Below are 25,398 nucleotides of genomic sequence, written 5' to 3' on the forward strand. Positions count from 1 at the left end.
CGGACCCACCTACCTGAACACCAGACTCAACTTCTACGTCCCCACACGTCAACTCCGCTCTGCCAACCTCGCCCTCGCCATCGTCCCCCGAATCCAGCGCAAGACCTCTGGCGGCAGATCCTTCTCCTTCCTCGCCGCCAAGACCTGGAACTCTCTCCCCACCTCACTACGCCAGACCCAGGACCTCCTCACCTTCAGGAGACTCCTCAAGACATGGCTCTTCGAACGCTAGCAGCACCCCCCCCCCAGCGCCTCGAAACCCTGTCAGGTACATAGCGCGCTTTATAAATTCACTGATTGATTGATTGATTGATAGTATTGAAAATAACTACATGTTAAAAAAACATAAAAATTAACTGAAACAAGCAAAGGTTACATTACAAACCTGACGGCCAATGCAGTGGTCCGACCACAACATAAAAACTGTGGCGGTAGCACCATGATTGGACTGTAAGCACCACAACTTTTCATTAGCACGACGGTGTGGCAGTGCTGGCGACTCCCTTCTCTGCCAGTGGTTTCATGGTGGTAGCACTGCCATGAAATTGTTGGCAGTGTTGGGGTGCAAGGGGCCCCAGGGTGGCCCTGCACTTGGCATGGGCAGCGAGGGGACACCTGGCCAGCCCCGTCGCAAGGTTCAGTGTCTGCCTCGCAGACAGTGAACTTTGTGACGGGTGGTAATGCATCCTAGGCACTACAGCATTGCCGCCAGCTCTGTTATGGGCCGGCAAAAATGCTGTTGGCTGTTTCCCGTTGGGTCACTGGATGGAAACTCTGTTTCTGCCCATTGACCCAGTGGGAAACTCGTAATGGAGCCGACGGGGAGGCGGCCGCACTGGCGGCAACCTACCCGTCAGGAATTCAGTGGACGGGCTGTTCCGTCCACGAAGTCGTAATTGGGCCCTACATCTTCCTCTGAGACCTCAATATTCACATTGATGACCCCAATGACAGCAACACATCCTACCTTCTGGAAAGCATGAACAACATCGGCCTCACTCAGATAGTCATAGACCCCACACACATTGCAGGGCACATGTTGGACCTGATCTTCATAGCCAGTAACAGATTCAAGTACAGCCACGCCACCAAGCTCACCTGGATGGACCACACAATTGTCCACTTCACCTTCACAGCAGCCCCCAGCACTGCCAACAGCATCTCATATCACAGCTAGAACAAAGTGTCCAAAAGTCAATGAACCAACATCCTCATGCCTTCCCACCCCCAGACCTCTATCAACCTTGAACAGGCTGTCAAAAACCTCACCACCTGGATCTCCGAAAGCACCAACTGAGTCACCCCCTACAAGCCCACCAAACCCAACAGATCCTCCAAACAAGCCAGCTGGTACACCACAGAACAGAGAACCATGAAATGTGACTGCAAACAACTGAAATGAAATGGCACACCACCAAGGAGCCCACCAACCGGAGCACCTTCAAGTCTCAACCAGCACCCAATCGGTACCTCTGACTTTTGAAAGAAACGAGAAGGAACGCCTCAGCTGACTGCATTAAAGTCAGCTCCAACCACTGCAAAGAACTCTTCAGTATTGTCAAGGAGTTCTCCAACCCCTCAGTGACTGAAAACATCATCACCCCCTCCTGAGAACTCTGCAACACCCTGGCAGACTTCTTCCACTACAAGATCTCCACCATCTACAAAAACGCTGAACCACAACCCACAGCCTCATTGCCCCATAGGTGCTACCTCTGACCACAGGATCACTGTTTCGAACCAACTCGCCACCGCGAGCACCTCCGACATCCTTCACTCCATCCACTCAGGGGCTCCCACGGACCTCTGTCAACACCACATATTCAACCTCTGCAGTAACACCACCAGCAATCATATCGGCCACCTACCCACATCAATGGAAACACATCGAAATCAAACCCCCCCTCAAAAAATCGTCCACTGACCCAACAAGCTCAAAAACTACAGGCCCATCTCTCTACTCCCCTTTCCCACCAAAACCCTTGAAAAGGCCATCAACCACGTTTTCTGGACGTGTCCTAAACTGGATTCTGCACAAACCACAGCACCAAAACAGCCCTGCTAACTGTCACAGACGACATCAGAACCCTCCTAGATTGGGGAGAAGCAGCTGATCTGATCCTCCTCGACCTCTCTGCAGCTTTCCACACTGTGCCACACCACACCCTGATCAAGAGGCTTCATCAGATTGGAATCCAAAAGGAACCCCTCAAATGGATTGCACCTTTCCTCATCAGTAGAACACAGAGAGTCTGCCTTCCTCCATTCACCTCAAGAACATCATCTGTGTCATCCTGGAAGGTTCATCCCTCAAACCCAATATGTTCAAAACCCACATGATTCCCCAGCCACCGTTGTCAGAAACCACAAACTGAATATTATCTGTGACGCAGACAACCCCCAGCTCATCCTCTCTCTGTCCGAAGACCCCACCACAAAGGCTAAATTCCACCTTGCATGACCAGTGTCATCAAATGGATGCAAGACAACTACCTCAAGCTCTATGCAGACAAGACTGAGGTTCTGATCTTTGGGAACACCACCTCATTGTGGAAACACTGCTGGTGGCCTACCAAACTGGGACCCTTTCCTACCCGCAGAGACCACTGCCAGAACCTTGGCATCATCCTGGACAGCAAACTCACCATGAGGAACCAGATCAATGCAATCTCCTCTGCCTGCTTCCTCACTCTGCGCAGGCTTCGAAAGATCTTCAAATGGCTCCCAGTCTCCACCAGATGCTCTATTACTCAAGCCCTCATCACCAGTTACTTGCAAATCACCTTTAGCAGGAATTACCTCACACCTCCTGAAAAGACTACAGACCATTCAGAGCTCAATGGCCAGACTCATCCTTGACCTCCCCAGATGGACTCACATCACCGCTGCAAAAACTCTACTGGCTCCCTGTTCATAAGAGATGTCAATTCAAGATTCTGATTCACTTCTACAAAGCCCTGCACTACTAAGGGCCAGCATACATCATCCAATGCCTGAGCTTTCACCAACCCTCCAGACTCTTGCATTCAGCCTCGCTCGACCTTACCCACCACCCCTGCATGTACCAAAGCAACAGTGGAGACCAGTCCTTATGCCTTGCTGCAAAACCCTGGGACGCCGCCCTCCCCATCCACCTCTAGACTTCACCCTCCCTTCAGGAGTACAGAAGGGGACTCAAGACCTGGAAGTCCCCTGAGCAGCCTGGATCTCAGTGCCTACATACCCTCATGAGTGATTAATGCACTCTACAAATCCTGATTGATTGTATGTATTAGCAGACAAATGCCCTATTCCAGCTTCCACTCATCAGGCACGTGGTGTTTAATATAGCTGGTTGTTGGAGAGTGACATATATCTGGAGCATGAGATTTGCTTAAACAATTCAAAGACATCCCTATTTACAGCACTTAATGCTTCAAACATAATTAGCATTTTCGGATTCCCGAACTCTTCTGAGAGAAAGATTGACAAGGAAAAAAATGGCATTTAGGCCTAGGACAGTATTAGCATGACCTAAATATTGTTACAAACGTTGGGTCCCATCTGGTGTATATTACGTTCTATTAACTCCAAAAGAGCATTTTTTGTAAGCAATACTTAATACAGTTTTCTGCAGATATGCAATATTTAATGGAAGCGAGCTGCACTTCTCAGTAAAAAATGGGAACTCTGGGATTGTAAGTATCTACACTATTGGATTTCCATTTCAGTCACTGGTAGGATGAACATAAAACAAGCGGGAAGTGAAGGTCTGGTAGCAGCAACCAGCTGCCAGTTATTCTTAAAAGGACATTTTAATTTTGTTAAAAAGAAGTAGGAAACAAATACTTAAGGTGGGGATAAGAGAAGGGAGAAGTTGTGAGTGCACGAGAGAGTGAGAAAACCCTTGCTCTCCCATGGAAGCTAAAAAACAAATACAATAATAGTTCTCTGACGTCAGCATTGGAAGTAAAGAATACAATTCATCAAACAATCAAGCCAATAAGTACTCAATTGTGTACCTGCTTTCAACTTCGAGATGTGAATTCCCTCCTAAGAACTGCCCCTTTCATCTAGTAAATCAACATCTTCCACAGCGACTTAAATCTCCAACTAAAATTCTGAAAAAAGCTTTTACTGGTCTACCTGTCACCACTGGCTTTGCACAATGTGACTCCAGTTTAAAACAAGTAGAACAGCTTTGACCTCATCTGCCCCACCATAAAAACTCATCTGCTACTCACCCCACCACATCATCTGGGATGAATATACTGATATCCCTTTTGACCTTGTCAACACAGCTTCTACGCATGAGGTTAACATTACAATGAATCTGTGGTTTAAGAGTTTGCTTTGGATGCACTTGACAATATGTGCACCCTGAATATCGACTAAGGAATATTGATGGGAGAAAAAATCAAGGACAAAATACTGTAAAAAACTATAGGTAATTAAGTCTTGATTTCTTTACCTTACTCAACATCAGTGCTTAATTTGTAAATAAAAACATACCGGTGTCCAAAGCCATCCTCTTAAACAAACGGGTGCTGCATTTAAATGTGCGAGCACGGAATACTGAGCCAGTGTGATCCTGAAGCCATCTCGGGCCTCTTCAATCCATTTGAAGCCTCTCCCTGCCCCTTCAGCTCACTCTAGCAGCTTTCTATCTTTGTGACGCTTTTTAGTTTTTCTCTTCCTCTGTCTTTCCCATATGTGTCTTTTGCTGACAGCAAATGCTTGAGGCAGAAGAATAAGGGCCAGCACTCAAAAATAAGTGCTGGTGCTCAGCACCGGAAACAACAAGCACAAATTAAGCACTGCTCAACATAGATGTACCTACACCGTACATTTATATTCAAGGTACATGGAGTTAGGATTGGAAAATCTATGCTTCCGGACATGCATGTACCTTTCCATATTTTGCCACTCAATGTTCTTGCAAAAGTATCAAATGATGTATGGAATTCTAAACAATACAAACATTCACCCCCAGTCACAAAGATATGGGGTTAATCCATCTTTATTTTGCCACCTACGCAACCCCAATTTGGACCCAGCCATATGCAAATGAGTTTTGATCCTGTTCCCATGAGAACAGTCCAGCCCAAACTGACAAGTTAGGTCCTTCCTGGAAGAGAATCAAGCATCCTGGGACTGGTTTCAGGGTATCACCCTCCATCAGCCAGGCTAGCTTGAGTCCAGTGGTGCAGTGAGCACAGAACCTACGTCTGAGCATACCCTTCACACTTAATGCGAAAAAAGCAAAAAGAACAAATGATGGACAGAATGCTGAAAAATGTAAAGATACACATCCAGTCACAAAGATCTGGGCTTAATTCATCATTTTTTTGCCCACCACGCCACTCCAGTTTGGACCCAGCCATGTGAAATAAGGGAAAAGTCTAGCCCAAACTTCCAGATTAGGTCCTCCCGCACTGGAATCAAGTATCCTGGGACCGGTTTCAGGGCACCACCCTTCACCAGCCAGGCTACCTTGAATCCAGTGGCGCAATGAACACAGGACCCATGTCTGGGCATACCCTTACCACTTAGGGTGACAAAAGCAAAAAGAGCAAATAATGGATGGAATGCTGAACAATGCAAAAATTCACCCCCAGTCACAAAGATCTGGGCCACTGGATTCAAGCTAGCCTGGCTGATGAAGGGTGCTACCCTGAAACCGGTCCCAGGATGCTTGCTTCTAGTCCAGGGAGGACCTGGCTTGGCAGTGTGGGCTGGGCTGTTCCCATGGGGAACAAGGTCAAGACTGATTTGCATATGGCGGGGTCCAAACTGGGGTGGCATGGTGAACAAAAGAATGATGGATTAAACCCAGATCTGTGACGGGGGTGAGTGTTTGAAAAGTTTCAGCACTCCGTCCATCATCTTTTTGTGTTGCTAAAGTTGCCCTAAGGACGAAGGGTGCACCCAGATGTGGGTCCCGTGCTCACTGTGCCACTGAATTCAAGCCTGCTTGGCTGATGAAGGGTGATACTCTGAAACTGGTCCCAGGAAGCTTTCTTCCAGTCCAGGGAGAACTTGGCTTGGCAGTTCGGCTGGACTGTTCCCCTGGGGAACAGGGTCAAGACTGATTTGCATATGGTTGGGTCTAAATTGGGGCAGCATGGTGAGCAAAACAACAATGGATTAAACCCAGGTCTGTGACTAGGGGTGAGTGTTTGAAAAGTTCCCACATTCTGTCCATCATCCTTTTGTGCTGTTCAATATTCTTGCACTATGATATTCTGTGGGCGATATTCAGTAGGACAATCCTTGAGAACAGCTGCCTGTCTCTGGCATGAGACCCCAGAACAGACCATTGATGCAAGACTTCAACCTCACTCTACAGGTGACAGCAGATGTCCATGCCCCAAATCACTTCCTGTTCCTTTAAGGAACATCCCTCGGAATTGTGATGGAGCAAAGAGCTCCCAACAAGTCACTATGCAACTGGAGTTCAAGAAAAAATGATGTGAGCACAGATCCATATAACTTCTAAACTTATGCCAGTGGTACCTACTACTAAAAGGTTATCATTGAAAATTACAACACAGGCAGGATTTTCTTCAAGGCAATTGGGCACTCCCAGAAACCCACACCAGACTCATATCTTGCTCACTCCAAAGAGGTTTAGTTGTGACAAGCCAAGCCATACTACTTGTTACCTCGATAAAATTGAGATCCTGAGTAGACTATTTACTCAGTGGCTTCTTATGGACCTCTTGTGGCCAGACTACAAAAACCACCTGGATGATTTTAATATGTCTACGAGTATTGCAGCAGAATATTACATAAAATAAACCTGCAGTTTATTGCTCCATTTCTCCTTGCATCAATGACATTTCGCAGCAGCAAAAATGCCTGTTTTATGTGGATGCAATAATTACTGCTGTGCACATTGGTATGTCCCATGCCTGGTGTTGAATTATTCTTTTTTGTGAATGGTGTTTCACAATAATGCGTAGCTAGTTTTTAATTGGCTTTATAGAGTATAGTAATTCTCTCAACTAGCCGCCAAGACCTGGAACTCCCTATCGCTCCACCTTCGCCAGACCCAATACCTCTTGACATTCAGGAAACGCCTCAAGACATGGCTCTACGACCAGTAGCTTCCCCCCACCCCAGCGCCTTGAGACCCTATCGGGTGATTAGTGCGCTCTATAAATCCTTGATTGATTGATTAATGCCTTTTGTACTGCAGACGTGATGATATTTTTAAATCCTTTTGACCTTGGTCCTATGTAATTAACATGTCTTTAGACTGTAATATATTCATCTAAATCATGCGGAACTTATAAAACTGGCTCGTTAGATCAATGTGCCTAGCCTTTGAGTCTAATGCTACCGTTCACACGTCGGCTGTTTCCTGCCACTCTGAATTAACCATGAACGGCATATGTGAAAGTCGTATTCGAGAGCATGTGCTCGTCAGAAAGGTGTCAGGCGCCTCTCCTGAAGCTCTCATAGCCTGGTACAATAAAGCAGATGCCGTGATATTTTTTCCATAGTAGGTGGGAAAGTTCTATTTTTCAGTTTGAAACATGCGTAAGCAGCAAAAAGGGTAAAGTTAATAATTGCAATTTCCCTGTGCTTGTGTTCCGCTGTTGATGTTATCAGGTAGCCGGCCTAGTTATCATGTGTCGCCTACAGACAGCTGTAGCTCTCTGTCAGAAACCCCATGTTAAAAGTACAGTATATTACATACAAAAGTGAGAGAGAGGCTTTTAGACAGCTGAATTTTTTGTTATGACCCATTTAGCAAATGGTTTGCATTGTTTGTGAGTTGTCATTGGCCTGATGTGCTGATCTTAAAGCCATGGCATTTCATGGAAGGTTAACCCCAGTCTCTCTTCTGTTTCTCATGTTATCCTCCACTTCCTTTCCTTTCCTTACTCTGCTCTCCAGTACAGGGAGTGACCACTCCGCTTCTGCTGTCACCTGTTACTTTTTGACACTAATACTCATACTTTTGGCCTTGCCATTGCATGTTACATTGCATAGAAATATGAGAAAAACCAATATCGTCCTCTAGCAACCTAAAACGAAATAAAAACATTCCAAGATGAATGTCAGGCATATGTGTGCATGCACAAAGGCCACTGTCTAAACGTTTGTCATAAAACATAAGAAAATACATATACAAGATGCCATATGGACTGCACTAGCCTGTTTGACAGCCATCTAGAAAATACACTGATAAAGCCAAAAGGTTGGCTCCCGGTATTAAAGGTGAGACTATTTGGCTTTGCCATTGCTAAGTTTTCTGAAATGGGGATTTACACTATCAGATTTGGTTTCTTTTCTGAGTAGTTTCAGTTTTTCATGTTATTGTTGTTAGATAAGATACAAGCAGCAGCAGAACCTTGGCCAAGACCACTTTTGATGTCAACTGAGGGACAGCATTTGAACTAGGATGGCACATCACACCACAACCCTGCTGGACTCATATATATATATATATATATGTATATATATATATATATATATATATATATATATATATATATATATATGTATACACACACACTCACACACACCTATGAATATGTGTGTGTGTGTGTGTATATATATATATACTTATATATTCAGTGAAAAACCAAAGGTTACAGGGACGTCATAGTTAGGCTCACATTTTAAACGTACAAAACCATAGAAATTCACCTGTTATAGAGTTATCTCAAGTAACTATACCCCTTGCCCTAAGCAGTGAATTTGTATGTTTTTAAAAAATTCTAATTCCTAACTATAACTTACCTGTAACCTGTTACATGTCGTCCACAGACAGTTGCAAGATTGCCAACCACACAGGAGTCATGAGAAACCCATGACACAGTTTTTCTGACTGGGTGGTCAAATACTTTCAGAATACTCTAATACAGGTCCCTATAGTAATTGGTTGAAAAAGTGTCCATTCAGAAGTACTAAAACATATTTTTCTTCCAGTAATTCTGCTTGACAACACTTTCAGCTAACAAGGTATGGTTTTTTTGTTAGGACATTTCTGATGTGCTTCTATCACAGTATTTAACCTTTTTGCTAATATACTTGCATGGTTGAATTTGTGAAACATAATCTATTTTCACAATTTCAGGGAATAATTTCACCCATCCCTAGTCATGGTATTTGCATGTTTTAGGGTGTTATTGTTGGACAGGGGGTAGCTTAGTCAGTGAGATTGGAGGGTGTGAATCTAAAATTCCTTAACTAAAATTAGAGTGAACTGCAAGGTAACAGGGTAAGATGACCAAGGTTAAGGATGAACGGTTTCCATTAGGAGCAGTGTCAGTACAGATTTGCATTAGGTGGGCCTCTGTCTAGAATGGCATAGTGGGTGAAAAATGATGGATTGGAATGCTAGCTGCGCGAATGCCACTGGTTAGACTATTTGATTGCCAGTAGCATGCCTATAAGCTTGAGATTGGCACAGCTTTCCAAGCCTTTAAGATCCTGACCCAAAAAGTTAAAAATCCATAGTGAAATGAGAACAATGAGAAAAACTGACAAAGACATAGCAGACCAGACTCTGGGCCCTTAGATCCAACTACGGAGCCAAGAATGCATTTTGGGGTGTCACTCCCCAAACAACCCCCTTGAGCTATGCTCCTGCCTGTCCAATCTGGACCTGGTAGATCTGCCCAGGACCTAATGACTATGGCCACATACAACATAATGTCCTGAAACCCTGCCCTGGGGACACTTATTTTAAATATATTTTCACTGTGTACACTCTTTTTGTCTCTACTAAAAGAAGCTGTTGTGATAGAGTTGTCAAATCAGTACATTTAGGTAGGTTTCAATGTGTTTAGTGCTCGGCTCTTACAAATCATTTTATGAAGTGACTTCTAATCCAAGTACTAAGCCTGTGTCACAAACAGAGGTAGGTAAAGAGGAAAATTAATAGGCGAGCCAAGCCAGAGCTGAAACCTGGTTCTGGCTAGGCTATAAGAGTCAGTTCACAAGCCGAGCCATGAAAACATTTGGCACGTATATTGTGCAACAAACATAATTGTAAACATTTGATACAACTGCTTCAACATTAAAAAAGTGTATTTCTTTAGTGTGTGGAACCAAGTGCTCTGGGGCAAAAAAAGATGGTTCACACGCTTGTTGCACCTCCACGGCACTTCTGATAACAGGACCGAACTGCCTTACCAGTTGCCTACCAGGCATTACAAGGTTATACAATTTGTCAAAGGGCTGGATGCTTCTTGTTCCACTGAAAATCTACATCCCTTTGAAGTGGTAGATGGTGCCTGTATAGGTGCAAGAAGTTGGCAGTGTTAGAGAGGCACTTGTGGCTGCCCATCTGAGGGGAAGGACCTTGAGTATATTCCTACCTGGTAAAGGATGTCCCTTTATATTAGGTTGCTACTGAAGATGAGGTAAGATGTGTCTGTTAAGAGCAAGTAGCAAAAATGAAGATTGGATAGGCCTTGCATTTCTTTTTTAACCGTAAATTCATTTTCCCTGTTTCTATGAAATGTGTGACCCTTAGAGTGCATTAAGAGCCCTCTTCTTGAGCTGACTGTCTTAAGACTGTATGCGAATTACCACAAATCAAATGTTATGACCATTTAAAAACTGAATGACAACAAAGTACAGTTACATTGATATAAAAGCATATTCTTACAAGTGATGAATTCTCTTATGTTTTGACATTTCCAGATCAGATCAAGGGTAAAGGCCTATGTTTTGGGCCTCAGGAAGCGACCATGGACGATATTTGGGATTTGCATGAGTGCCTTCCTTTCCAGCATTTCTATAACAATGGTGATATCCACCATCTTGTACTGGAAAAGTGTGAAAAGATCCAGAGTTCAACCATGTGGCAGAGTGAAAAAAATAATAAGGGGACCACCCAATCAACCCTGGCGCTTAGCAACTATCAGTACATTTGTTTGTCCTTAATATGCCACACAGTACCACCCTGGTTTCTCCTTCATCCCAAAACCATTACCTCAAGATACCTGGCTGCCCATGAAAAAGTTCTGAGAAAGATGGTTGATTTGAGGCCTTGACAGACCAATGGCAAAATGTTTTCATGATAAGGATTTTGAGCTGACCTCTTGAAGAATGGAATTCTTTTATCCTTTAGTGTCTCTATTATCCCAGTCCATGCAATGAAGCAATGTCAACTATTTGCATTGAACAATGTCTAATGTGGAAAAATGCAGCAAATACACAAAAAATGTGCATACTTTCCAGAAGCACTATGTTAAATTGCTACAGATGGGAAAACATTTGCCATCACTGTAGACTGTGCACATTTCCATTGGCCAAGAGTGCTGTAACAAACCCTTTTTCTAATTGCTATGACTTCAGAGCCTAGACAAATGTACATTGGTTTGTCACCTATCCCTGAGTCTTAATGTAGCCACTATGGCATGGTCTTTCCCTATGTCTTTTGAACCTTTTTCAAAAAGATGAAAGGTTGTGGGCTAGAATGCCAGCATAAGAGCATCGTTATGGGTAGGCTACGGAGCAGAACCATTGTGAGACAGGGAGTCGGTTAGACAAACCAATTATTGTGGTAAAACATAGTGTGAGTACTAGCATGGCATAAAGTGCCACAGCCACTGATTAAGTGACATTAGTTATGCTACTTGTTCCCAGTGCCTGAAAAGCAGAAGAAGTTGGAGGGGAGTACTGAGTTCATCTAGCGGAGCGGTGCATGGTTCTCAATACCGTATTGGAATGGCAAGAAGTGCCATAGGCAAGATTAATTGCATTGTCTTTATTTTATGGGTTCCAAGCCCAGGTATTCAACTTTTTTGTTGTAGGTGAACATTGGCCGGCACTAAAAGTACTCTGTGTCCCCAGTGCTGGAAAGGCAGGGGTTGCAGGTTATTTTTATGGTTTATTGGTAGATATCTGTGTAGCTTACAGACAGACGATGTAGTAGTTTGTGCAAATATTGAAATGCATTGGTAGAGAAATATGTATCGTATGCTGGAATCAGAGACATAATATGAGTCCATTCACTGTTGCATTACTATAGCTGTGTGCACTGAGCACTGTAATAGAAGGGCTACCATAGAGTGGCGAGACAATAACTACTTTGAAATAACTGTACATGTATACAAGGATTGAAAAGTAAGTAGTGTTGATTGTGTTGCTGATGTGCATTGGAAAAGGTACTGTTTCTGTTCTAATACCAGAAACAGAGGGGGTTGTATAATAGGTTTGAAGTGCTGGTAAAGTTGTATATGGTTCAGAATAATGGAACAGACATAGTCCAGCAGGTAAGGTTTGAGATACGTTGGTAAAGCTACCAAAGCATTTCACAAATCATGTCTGTGGTACGTAGGTATGTGGGTTTCAGTGATGGAATTGCAGGAGTGTTTCCCTGAAGGATTAAGAAACATATTGAGAGTGGGGTGGACTCACCTGGGGGCACTATTGAGGCAGGTGTGAGGTGCATTAAACTAAATGCATTTATTCAGTGTTTGGAAAGCAAGGGAACTATTTATGACCGGATTGGCACAGATGAGCATGGGTCCTGCTAAAAAAACAAGAATGTCACAGATGAGGACTGAGGAACAAGGAAAGAGCTGGTTGTACGACTTCATTTGGAACTACAAGGCATGCTGAAGATCAGACCTGAAAAGAACTGCCTGTGATTGGATTTACATATTGACATAATTTTGGTGCAGCAAGCAAAATATAAGTGCACTTAATAAGCTATATGTGCATCAAAGTATGAAAATAGCACAGGCCAGACATGATGCAGATCATGACCCACCAAAATGTAGTCCTGTATTCCTTGAGACATATTATCAAAAGTGCGGGGCCTAGTGGGATTTCATGCCTGCTTTTTGCTCTCCTAGGCACTCTGATATTACAGAAGAGGCTGCAGACCTCAGCACAGACCCTTCTGTAGGAAGGTATCCTTTGCCTTTAGGCCCACGCCACATTACAGAAACAAAGAGGCCATCAGGAAGCGCTCTGACCGAACTCGCCTCTCCGAATAGGTGAAATGGGGTCTTAGGCACCCCAGGGCATGCTCAGGACCCCTGGGCATGCTCCTGCAGTTATATTTAGCAGTCAGTGCACCTGTTTGCAGGGGGATCCTTCTCCTTTCAAAGTCATGCCAGTTGCTGCCTGCGCAGTGAAAGGTGGACCGACTGCTTCAAATTGTCAGGGTATCTTTCACTACTGCACTGTTCCCAGTGGAGGTGCTGGCTTGTACTTGCACTGGGAACATTACATTTGATATGATACAGCACAGTGTCTCACTCTGTGCCTGGTGTTCATACTCACGGAGGATCAGAGGCATAGAGTGGAACAGTGCACTGTATCTGTAGTATTGTCCTAAGTTGTTAGTGGTACTTTGAAAAAGGAAAGAGCTGGGGGAGACGTGAACGTGCCCACAAAAAAGAAGAGTGATCTCGAAAATGTGTATGAATATAATTTGATATGGCCCTTTACAGGCATCCTCCTCATGGCAATCAGATTGTACAGATCACCAAGAACCATGGGGTGACGGGTGTAAAGAGGCCAAAAACCTTGGGGTTCACAATCTAGAAAATGGTGTGGGTTTCTTCAGTTCATTTACCTTCTCAGTAGCGCAGATATGTGCCGAAGGCAAGAAGAACGAGAAAGACCCAAACCTTTCAGAGTTACAAATATGTTTATTAAAGGGGTTACTCATCATAAAATATAAATTGGCATTACAAAAACGCCAATTGTCATGATCTAATTTCAAATAGCCATGCAGATTGCAAAATATGGGAACCTTGAAATGCCGCTATAAATCTGAAATCCTCACATCGTAACTGATGTAGGCATGTCGATGAATGTACGTGTAACCAATGCTTGTTTTGCTCTGGTGGATTGACTGTTGAGCTTTTTCAAGGTTTCAATGTGTAAAATACCATGCTAGTGATGTCCGAACAGTAGTGATTGAAATCACGTCTGACGGTCAAATCGCTGATAATAAAGTTGTCTTTCAGTCACAATTATATGTTTCGTCCACACAGATTCAACTCATTAGTATTAATGACTTGAATCCATATAAGTGAGGAATGGGGGAGTGATTAGCGTCACTCTAATAACTTTAATCTGTGCGAAGGAGACAGATGATGGTGATCAGAAAAGCAACGTCACATTCCTCAATTTGACTGTCTAATGTGACCGACCACTTTTGGGGCATTCTTAAGAAACGATTTTGCTCATAGAAACCTTAAGATAGCAACTCAGCCAACTCACTGGAATGAAATCTATGTAATCAGTATGCAATTTTATCAGTAATAAAGTACTACTTCCTATATCTTCGTAAAATAAAACACAACAGTTTTGGAAACCTAAAAGTCTAACATTCAATTAATTCAAAATTAGCGATCATGAAAGCATTGCAATGCACAATAAGGGCCAGATGTAGGTACAAAAAAACTTGCGACTTACAATTTGCGAGTCATACCGACTCGCAAATTGCAACTCGCAAAAGTGCATGCAGAAAGGTGTCTCAGACACCTTCTGCGACTCGCTATGGGGTCGCAAAGACCCACCTCATGAATATTTATGAGGTGGGTCGCAAATTGCGACCCCATAGCGAGTCCCTGCACTCACAAGGATGGTGGCCTGCTGGAGACAGCAGACCTCCATGTCTGTGACTGCTTTTTTTAATAAAGCAGTTTTTTTTTTTTTTGAATTGCAGCCCGTTTTCCTTTAAGGAAAACGAGTTGCAATTCAAAAAAATAATGAAACCATTTGGTTTAATTTTTTCAGAGTAGGCAGTGGTCCATTGGACCACTGCCTGCTCTGAAAAAATATTTTCAGCGACATTCACAAAGGGGAAGGGGTCCCATGGGGAATTGCGAATTGCGAATGCGTTACCACCCACTTCAAGTGGGTGGTAACTGCGAGTTGGTTTGCGACCGCATTCGCGGTCACAAAACAACTCAGCATGGCGATGCGGTCGCAAATAGGAAGGGAACACCCCTTCCTATTTGCGAGTCGCATCCTCAAATTGCGGGTCGGTACAGACTCGCAATTTGAGGATGTGCATCGCGTTAGGCCTTTTGCATGTCGCAAACTGCGTTTTTCGCAGTTTGCGACGTGCAAAAGGCTTCCTACATCTGGCCCTAATTGTTTTAACAGACCAGAGCTTCCACCCAAAATCCAATGGGAGCATATATTGCTAACATCCATATGATTTACACGCTCTTTATACAGTTTTTCACTACAGAAGTCAATGGAAATGATTGAAACTATTACTTCAGATTTAACTACTTTAAGAGCAGAAGGCAGAATCTTCTTAAAAGAAAGAATGTGAGAAGCTCGAGAAGGCTAGATACTAAAATATGAACAAGCGGTGACTCCCCTACTTTCAATTATGCACAGTGTGAGATTCCAACCCTCAAAATAAAGCTACGCTCACCACACAGAGCAGACAATGAATACTTGAACAACACTGAATAAAATGGCTTCTATCCCTCCGAAATATATGAAACTTTGCAGACATCTTAAGGTTAATGTGCAGTTCAGGATGATAGTAAAAAGATATTGCTGTTCAGTCGTGAACATGCCAGTACATATTAGTGCATAAATGAGCATTGGTGTGTTTATATAGTGCTGGTCCTACGGCTTAGAAATAAATGATTCTGCTATCTTACCTCCTTGAATTACAATGTTTTGATTGGATTTATGACTTATGAATTGGAATTCCCAAATTTCACAATATTCCCTTAAACTGGATTGTATGGTCATACCCAACACAGGAATCATTAAATTACACCTACAACTCACACTACAAGATCAACAAACCTAATTTAACACTCGAGTAGCTCCTGTGTCCAAGGTCAGTATTGGAAACTACATACATTGACAGATTACTTTATAATCATTCATATTAACTGTGATGACTAGTACTTCTAGCAAGTCGAAACACCCACACTCTGGAATGATCAATCCCTAGTGGAGGTAAGGAAGCATAAATATACCCGTTAATTTTCCTTGTGATAGGTGTTCTTTGATAAGTTACATAATAATTAGTTTTATATCACATGCACACCGAGGTTTCTTGATGCAATAAAAGAAAACACAACAGTAATCAGATAATAAAAACCTAAACAAGTTTATTAACGTAACAAACCTTAACAGTGTTTATTAACTCCTTTAAAAAAAAACTGAAAGGGAAGAACAAGTGAAGATCTAAGAAAGTTTATTCCATTCTCAAGCTGCGACCACAAAGAAAGTTTTATTGCCGAAGGAGACACTCCCAACCTTAGGAATGTCTAACAAATACCTGCTTGCAGGGGACCTATGAGCTTAGGTGTGTATAACTGTAAAATAGAAGCCAGAAAAGGAGAGTTGAGCCATGGATTCCGTGATGAACAATGACAAATGAGTTTAATAAAACTTTTTTTCTTAAGGGCATCCAATGCATACTGGCCAGGATGGGGATCGGTTGCAACTCCAAGTAAGACATTAAAATGGTAAAAATATGTGGATGCACAGAAGTAACAATAAACCGTAGAGTACACTAAGATTGGTAATTTTGCATGAGTTGTTGATATATCAATTATGAATTGAGGCGCTGTAGACCAATACCATGAATACTGAGGCAATTGCCAGAAATGAAACCCTATTTTGTAATTTGTCTTCCTCCCCAATTCCCAAGTGTTACATATTTTGGACAAATAAAATGGAAGTCTCAGAAAGATCTTGAAGAGTAAATCATGTGTTATCTTTGTACTCTCTTACAGACTCTCCTTCACAAAGGGCCAATGGCTGCCTTTTTGATGCAAAGTAAAGATAACCCTATGAAAGCCTTAGGAGTCCTAGCAGGTGTCATGGGCATTATGGTGATAATTACAATCTTCATCTCCACTGCCATGTTCTGGCGCAATAAAAAATCCAACAAGGTAATGCCTGTACGGCGGATCATAAAGCGGCGGCGGGCAGACCACGTTCCTAAAAGTGCCAGAAAAGAATGGCTGAAGATCAACCGTTCTGGTGGCTCTGCCGACAAGTTTGACATCCAAGAGACAGACTCCACTCCTCTGAACGAAAACAGCAACAACAACATCTATATGCCCACCCTACCTCCAAGTGCTCCCTGCCTGCCCCCTCCCCCAGTTCCGTTGATCAGGAATCGCACAGAGTGGAGTATACCTACTGTGTCAGGCTCCTTGACACCCAAGCTCATTGATCAGGAGATAAAGAACAAAGTGCCCAGTGCCAGTGCTGCACTGGTGTCTGAACTTAAATTGAAATTTGAAAAAAGGAATGCTAATTATACCAAACCATATTACTAGTTTTGCCAGTAGAGTGTTCCAAACGTGGCATACATAGACACTGCCTGTCCACGGTGTCCCATAGGTTGAACACTGATGTCCAAGTTAGTTGGGTGTGCTAAAAACATGGATTTTGAGCAACTCAAGCCATCCAAACACATATACACTGAGATCATCTAACAAAGACAAGCATCCTAAAAAATAAAAGCACCTTCTAAATCAGCATCAATCCTGCAGAAGAAGCAATAGAGCAGACCAGCAGCAAGAATCACAGCAACCACCATCACATCTTTACTCATTCCTAATGTGCTTGGCTGGTCCTGACACCTATTTCAACACTCATACTCTCACCAACCTAAACATACACCCATGTTTAGCATAACAGCAAGGTGGGTCTGTTTTAAGCTGATTTCTCGAATATAGCCCTATACATTTGTTAAATGTCCTTGTGTGAACTCCTGTCTTTGGCAATACACCTTTTTACTTATGTTGTTGAAATCGGAACACTTACACCAATTTATTTTCTTTCTATTACAGATCTTTAGAAAAAAATCTAGCTAAATGTAGAATGGCATTGGCCTGCAATGGTTAGATTGTGCTAAATTACTATCCTTTAGCAGGTTTGGGCAAACATAATCCTGTAACAATGGAAACATTACGTTGGAAGGGAGTGTGCACCTGGCTTTCTTGGAAAAGATAACTTATAAAAGTTCAAAAGTATTGAACACAACGTGCAATTTATGACTTTGTTTAAAGGTTATACAGTGGTGGATTAATAGAGTGCACCAGTTATGATATTCCATAAAAGCGACAAACCTCAATTTATACTTGTATTAGTCAACCAGGCACAAGAAATCCCCTGATTATTCAACATAAAAGTGTTTTTCATATAATGTAAATATAAAAAGGAAGGATATCCAGCTATGGTATTAAAAAGCAAATGTATATAGGACATAGAATCTGCCACAACCCTCTGTGCATGGCAGGTGAAATAATAACTCACTGTGGGCTTCAAACAATTTCATAAAAAAGCAGAAAAATTAAAAACAATTCGTTATTATACGATTTGTAACTGAAGAGAAGACTTTAAAAAAAAAACCTTTGTCCATGAGGATTTGGGAGCCATCTCTGTTTCCCTTTTTAATGGGAAGATGGCTTCAATTTCATAATTTTGCACACGTGCCAAGCTGTTAGGTTTCCTTTGACTGACCCATTCAAAAATGATGCCCAGATTTACAACAAAGTGGCCCAGCATAATGCTGTGCCAGTAATAGCAGCGCTGTACTGCGCCAATTTTGAAACACAAGGATGCGCCATATTTACAAGAATACCGCGTACCCCTGTTTTTCCACCTGCCCTGAATAGATGCCTGTGCCAACACAGGCATCCTTGCACCATATTGCAAGGGTGTCTGCGTTGAGGGGATAGACTGTATATGTGCAGGAAGGGGTCCCTTCCTGCACATAAGCAATCTACAATGGTGATTTGGCACTTCTATGTGTGCTGCACAATGCAGCACACATAGAAGTACCCTTTCGTCATTTTTGAACGATTGTTTATGTGCAAGAAGGAACACTTTCCTGCATATAAACAATCATTCATGGCATTTTGCTCCGTCAGAATCCAGCACACATAGAAGGGCAAAAAACAAGGAGGAATAAAAGTATTCCTCCTCTTTCTGCCATGCTAACACCACCCCTAAGGTGGTGTTAGTTTTTGGCACTGCCACAGATTTACGCCTTCTTGTAAATCTGGGGCAGCGTCAATATTAATGGGTGTTGCGGTGGAACACCCACAGCAACACCCATTACACGCCCCTCTGAGGCAGAAAACTGCATCTGAGGTGCCCATATTTTCAAGGTGGTGTTAAGCCACAAAAAGTGGCTTGACGCCTCCATGTAAATATGGTGCAGTGAAAAGTGCCACATGAGCGTCACTAAAAGTAACGCACTGGTGGCGCTAGGGCCTTGTAAACCTGGCCCTATATTTGTAGTGACCTGCCTAGTGCACCAGTTCATTGGTTCTTTGGTATGCACTAATTAGTCAATTCAGATGTGGGCCCAAAATTGTCTGACACTGATGCATATATATAAGTAATCTGAACTCTTTCATACAGTTTGCTTGTCCTAAGGAACATAAACCCCACATCACTACTAATCCAGGAAAATTTGAAGATGTGCAGGAACCAGTGTAACTTTGTATTAAATAGACATTTCATCTACAACATGCTTCAAAAATAATCTGTTCTCAGAAAAAAAGAACGTTTAGTTAAAGTATTTAGATTGCAGAACAGTGTGTGTCGATGTTTTTATCTCTCTTTCACGATTTTGATCTGTTACTGTATAATAGTTTCTTTTCAGAGAAGACTGAAAGAGCAAGGAAACCCCTGTAAATTCAAGAATGTCTCTGTTGTAAAGTCACGCTTGTTAGTCAGTGAAAACTGCCCACGTATTGTCTGGCTACACAACGCATTGATCAGGGACACTTTTTAAAATCATGTCGACCACATTGGTCCATGGATAGAGTTGTAATATGGTGATGGGAATGATCAGGTGGAACTCAAGGGACCAAGCTTTGAAATTAAAGATTGGTACAGGATATTTCACAGCTAATGGCCTCAGCCTCCACTGTTGCACATGCTAATCTGACGAAGCACAGGCCAGTGAATACCTGGACGGTTAAAACTGTGTGTTTGAATATGCAAATTGATTAAAACCTACTGGGGTCATATGCCATAGCATTTCATTTTTTGGCAGCCGAGGATGCACACAGGAACCTGTTGATACCTGTAAATTTTAACTTTTAAGATTGTCTGTGTCATATTCTGATTTTACTTATATTTTCTTAATTTCGTGCAATTGATTGTCACATTCAAAAGTGTATATGTATTTTACAAGTGTATTAAAACAAGTCTGGTACGTAGAGAAGCATTTTCAATTATTTTACTGCCCTTAAAATGAGTTATGGTATGAGCACCAAGGCCATTGTGCCACATCATGGTGATGCAGCTCTTAATTAGAGATTGAGGTATTTCCACCATTGTGGTAATCTGTGCTTCATATAGCGGTCAGCAAGCACAATCACACTATGGCCAAAGTTTACATCTGAAGTATCTCTTATTGACGTTCTAAATTAAATATATGAATACAATAGGAGCACAAGGCCATTGTGCCACATCATGGCGACACAGCTCTTGATTAGAGACTGAGGTATTTCCACCATTGTGGTAACCTGTGCTTTAAAGAGTGGTCAGCGAGCACAGTCACTCTTTGGCCAAAGTCTATTTCTAAAGTATCTCTTATTGACGTTCTAAATTAAATATATGAATACAAAATATACCTCTTCTATCTGTTTAACCAGTTGAGATGTTGCTACCACCATTGTAATGCCCTAACGAGTCATTTGGGAGCATTTTCATTTGGAAGATGTCTCTGAAAGATAGAACAGTGGTAGAACTGTACATGTGTTAGGATCGTCTGACATGTCATTGACTCTTCCCCAAACCCAGGAGATTTTCAGAGGCACTTTATTTTTCCAAGTCTCCTTATTTTGCAACAAACCAGTTTGTTGGAATGCCATTTACATTAGAACATTAGTTGCCAAATTGTATTATCATAAACTCTGTGGATATATTTCAGGTTCCCTCATTTAAATAACTGTATTGTACATAATAGTTCCAATTTAAAAATGTTCTCAAGCGCAAAATGAAATTCCTAGGTATTTGCACTGCCTCAGCTATTTAGTTTCGTGGTTATGTTGGCTGGTGTAATGAGTTGGGTCATTCCACAATTTACAGTGCATTGTGTCAATCAAAGTGTACACAAGTTGGTCCCATATATGAATGCTAGCATGGTATACGGAGAAATTGTGCTGGATACATTTATACAACCCATGTTTTTTTTTTCTGAGGAAAGTTTTCATTTGTGTTTCTAGAGGAACCATAGGCGACATTATGACTGGTCTAAAGCACTTGAATCTGCATTCAAAAGTAGTATTTCTGGGAAGTGTCTAATTTTTTCCATACCCAATGAACATTCATTGCTAATTCGTGACCAAGGCATGGCACCTTTTTTTTTTAACCAGAAATAGCATTGAATACTGTGTATGCCAATTGTCGAACAAATGCTCCTCTTCTGTTTGTCTCTGTTGAATGATTGGCTCAGGATTACTTCATTACTTAGATGTAATAATATATAGGACTAGATGAATAATGGCCTGCTTGTCGCTATTTTAAAGGGAGATATTATTTCTAATCCACTCAACAAATTCTAGGATAATGGACAAATTACTTTAAAACACCTCCTTTAGTCTCGTCTCCCTTATCTGCGAAATATGCAATATCGACCAAAAAAAGAGGAGCCGGAGGACAGAAGACAGATACTGAAAGTCTGAAAACACGAATGGAAACTCAAAAATTTAGCGTACAGAAAGTTTCAACTGCAGTAAGACTTGACTAAACACTCATAAACTAAGGTACAACATTCTGTTTCTCCTTGCAGAATTTGTGTACTTTTAATAAAAGCCTAGCTTCCTCATTGCGGGCTATGTAAAATCTAGACAGTATCATAGCAGAACTAATTGCCAAAATAATTGGTGAGAAAACACCCTCTAACAATTTCCATAGTGTCCGGGGAAGTAGCTATCAGTAGGGAAGATGGTGTGGTGCCGCGAGTGCCCAAGGATGTGTGGGGCCAACTGCCCCCCAAATATAGCTGTTTAATTACCACCAAACCATGGGAGGGGGAACTATTTCCCTTGCTTGCACTGGGGGCATAGCATATTTACTATGCTTCTCTCATAGTGTTCTTGCATTTTATTTAATTCAAGTCTAAGTAAGGAAGAAAAGAAAATTAACATCTGCTTGTAAATACTGTGAGGCCTGTATGCTTTTTTAAAATAGATTGTATAATTATGCATTTAATAATACAACGATAAGGGGGCGGAGCTTGCCAAGCAGAAAGATGGCCGCGCTATAGCGGAGCTCCGCCGGCTACCACAAAATCCTTCACAATTCTGCAGACCTAACTCGAGTTCTCGTACTCCCTGAGTGAGCAACTGATGCCTGCACGTCAGGGGAGAAGATTCTGCCGTCCGGGGGCTCCGACGAGACCCAGCGTGAGTGTCGGACTGGAAAAGCGGAGCGCGAGGGCCAGAGCGCATCGGGCGAGGCCCGTAAACTGTGAGTCGGCGCTGGCACCTGCACGCGGAGGTGGGGCAGGAGAGATCCCGAGGGGTGCAGCGGCAGGAGCGGCGGCACCCGGGACAAGAACGTGGGCACACAGAAGGCAGCCCTGGTCAGCTCGGCGTGGCAGCGGGAGCCCCCGGGTGGCATAGAATGCACGTGGTGACGCTCCCCTTCCAGATCGGAGGCGCAGTTGACCCTGCGAGAGAAGTAAAGGCCTGGAGGTGTGCCGGGGTGTGCAGAAAGAAACCTACTGCTGTTGCGGATGGGGGAATCGGACCAGATAGCCCAGAATTGACACGGCTGCAACAAAACTAGGAGAGAAGCTTCGGTGAGGGCCGATACGGCATATCTCGCGCACGCACAACAAAAGTAAGAAGGCCCCCAAGTGAGCTGTTTGCGGCGCGCTGTCGCGACAACCCTGGAAACCAGAACTGGGCATAAGATTGGAAGCACTTACCCTTTGGTGCAGCCTTTAGGGACAAGAGTTCGGGACACAGAGGATACTAATACCTACAGGAAACAGATGGCAAGAAAAAGTCATTAGCCCATACCAACATGGGAAAACACGATAAAGCACAGCCTAAACTGCATTTCGAGAGACGCAAAACTATGATCAGACCGATGAAGGAGCTGAAGCCAGACCTGAGGGGACCCCAGAAGCCCCAATTCACGATGAACAAAACCTGCGCCACATTTTAACAACTATGCAACAAAGTCTAACTCAAATAGACAGTAAAATCGACTCACTATCATACCGAGTGGATAGAATGTCGGAAAGATTAGATAAGCAAACGGAGCGTTTGGACCAAGTGGAACGGCGTGTATCAGCAGTGGAGGACGGACACACTACACTAGCAACTGGGCAGCAAAAGGAAACACGGAACTGGATATTCTTAAACACAAAATGGATGATTTGGAATCCCGCTCTCGACGGAACAATCTTCGCATCGCAGGGCTTGCGGAGTCCACATCGATTGTAAATATGGAGAAATTTGTTGAGAAATTGCTAATACAACTGCTGGGACAGGACACTTTCTCGACGTTCTTCGTCGTGGAACGAGCACATAGGTCGCTGGCGATCCGGCCTCCGCCGGGGGCTCCACCTCGCCCTGTGATAGCAAGACTGTTGAACTATAGGCACCGTGATGCTGCATTGAAACGGGCACGTGAGTTGAAAACATTGCGATACGAGGGAATGACTCTCTCGTTGCACCCTGACTTCAGACTTCAGGTTCAGGAAGCGAGGAAGCAATTTCTGCCAGGAAAGAAACAGCTAAGAACTTTGCAACTAGATTATAGAATGTTATACCCAGCTAAACTGAGAGTAGATGTAGATGGTAACACAATATTCTTCACCGACCATAAAAAGTTAGAACAATTTGTTAACCGTAAGCTAGCAGATAAAAGAAATGTTCCAGATGCTGACCCGGCAAATGACTAATCAAAGACCAGATTTTGGTCTCTATCTGCAGTAATTTGTTCAGTACACCAAAACTGAGAAAGTCATGTGCAATATAGTTGTAAATCAGTGACATGTGAATATCACCCACAATAAGAGTGTCCGAGGCCTTCTAGGTCCAGAGATAAACCATACGTGTATTACGCAATGCGTGCGATGTACCCAGAGATATAGGGAAGATCTGTTAGAAAAGTACATTGGTAGCCAAGATAACAAAACCATTGTTAGGGCGAAGCAACATCCGCCCTCGTGTGTGTTCCACTACGGAAATGTTGGGGTTAGCATTTAGAGGGGAAGTTCGTGGGAGGATATTGAATGTTACTATCAAATGGGCAGGTTGGGGTTTAGCCTATTGTGGGAGGGGTTTGGGGGAGGGTAAAAGTTGCAGCAGTCGTCTGGTGGAAATGTAGGGCAAAACAAAGCAGACAAAATACACAATCAGGCTCAGAAAAACAATTTCGAAAAATAGATGACTCCGGTATATACAGCTACTGACACACAAAAAGACCAACACAAACTTCGGTTGGTCACATGGAATGTGAGAGGTCTTAACGACACACGCAAAACCCGGGGGGTGGTGGCGTATTTGCTCAGAAAAAAGGTCGATATCGCATTGCTGCAAGAGACACACTTGGCCCCAGATAGTCTTATGCTCAACCCTCGTAGAATGAAAGGACAGTGTTTAGCTGCAGGATACACAACACACTCCAGGGGCGTTCTGCTATGGGCCTCCCGCGCATCGGCCATTGAGTTCGATAGTGCAGAAATCGACCCCGGAGGGCAATATGTGATAGCAAAGTGCAGGGGTAGAGCTTTCACTTTCATATTAATAGGAATATACGGGCCGAACTATGATGACCCCAAGTTTTACAGAGATTTAGCGGCACGACCAGTGAAGTGGAGAGATGTTCCACAACTTTGGTGTGGAGACTTTAATTGCACATTATCTCCTGAATTGGATAGATTGGGGGTAGGACCAGAGGCCCAGCTGCTGCAGCACGTGCAAATGGAGACATAATGGTGGTCTCAGGGCTGGTAGATGTCTGGAGAGACAGGCATCCGAAAAGGGGAGGCTACACCCATTACTCATCAGCACATGACCTGCATACACGCATAGATTATTGGTTAGTCTCTCACAGCATATCGCACAGAGTTACGTCCGAGACTCCCTGGCCACGAACCTATTCGGACCACTCTCCTGTTCCGATATTACTGATAATGGGTTGTGTTCCACCACCACCGTTCTCCTGGAGATTCCCGCCATACTCACTGACAGACACTGTGTTCAAGGAGGAACTGGCCAGCGCAATCAAAGAATTCTTCCAACTAAATAAAGGAACAGTTGCCAGAGTAGGCACAGTCTGGGAGACATTTAAGGTATACATAAGAGGAATTACCATGTCCAAACACGCGCGGGTACTCCGATCAATACGGGGAAGACTACAATTACTCGAAAGGGAACTATCCCAGTTAGAACAAAAACATTGTGACACTGCAGATACAGGTACACTGGGTCATATACGTTTCAAGATACAGGA

General features: G+C 43.1%; 1 protein-coding gene across 1 annotated transcript in view; it reads left to right on the forward strand.

The window, feature by feature from the left end:
- The window catches only part of CDHR1 (cadherin related family member 1), a 408,684-nt gene extending 388,551 nt beyond the window's left edge, over positions 1-20,133 (forward strand). Inside the window, exon 17 of the mRNA XM_069240657.1 lies at positions 16,686-20,133. Coding sequence (XP_069096758.1) covers positions 16,686-17,237 — 552 coding nt within the window. The 3' untranslated portion in view covers positions 17,238-20,133. The remainder of the gene's footprint in view (positions 1-16,685) is intronic.
- Positions 20,134-25,398: the final 5,265 nt, after the last annotated feature.

The sequence above is a fragment of the Pleurodeles waltl genome, chromosome 6 (genome assembly GCF_031143425.1).
Source record: "Pleurodeles waltl isolate 20211129_DDA chromosome 6, aPleWal1.hap1.20221129, whole genome shotgun sequence".
NCBI lineage: Eukaryota > Metazoa > Chordata > Amphibia > Caudata > Salamandridae > Pleurodeles > Pleurodeles waltl.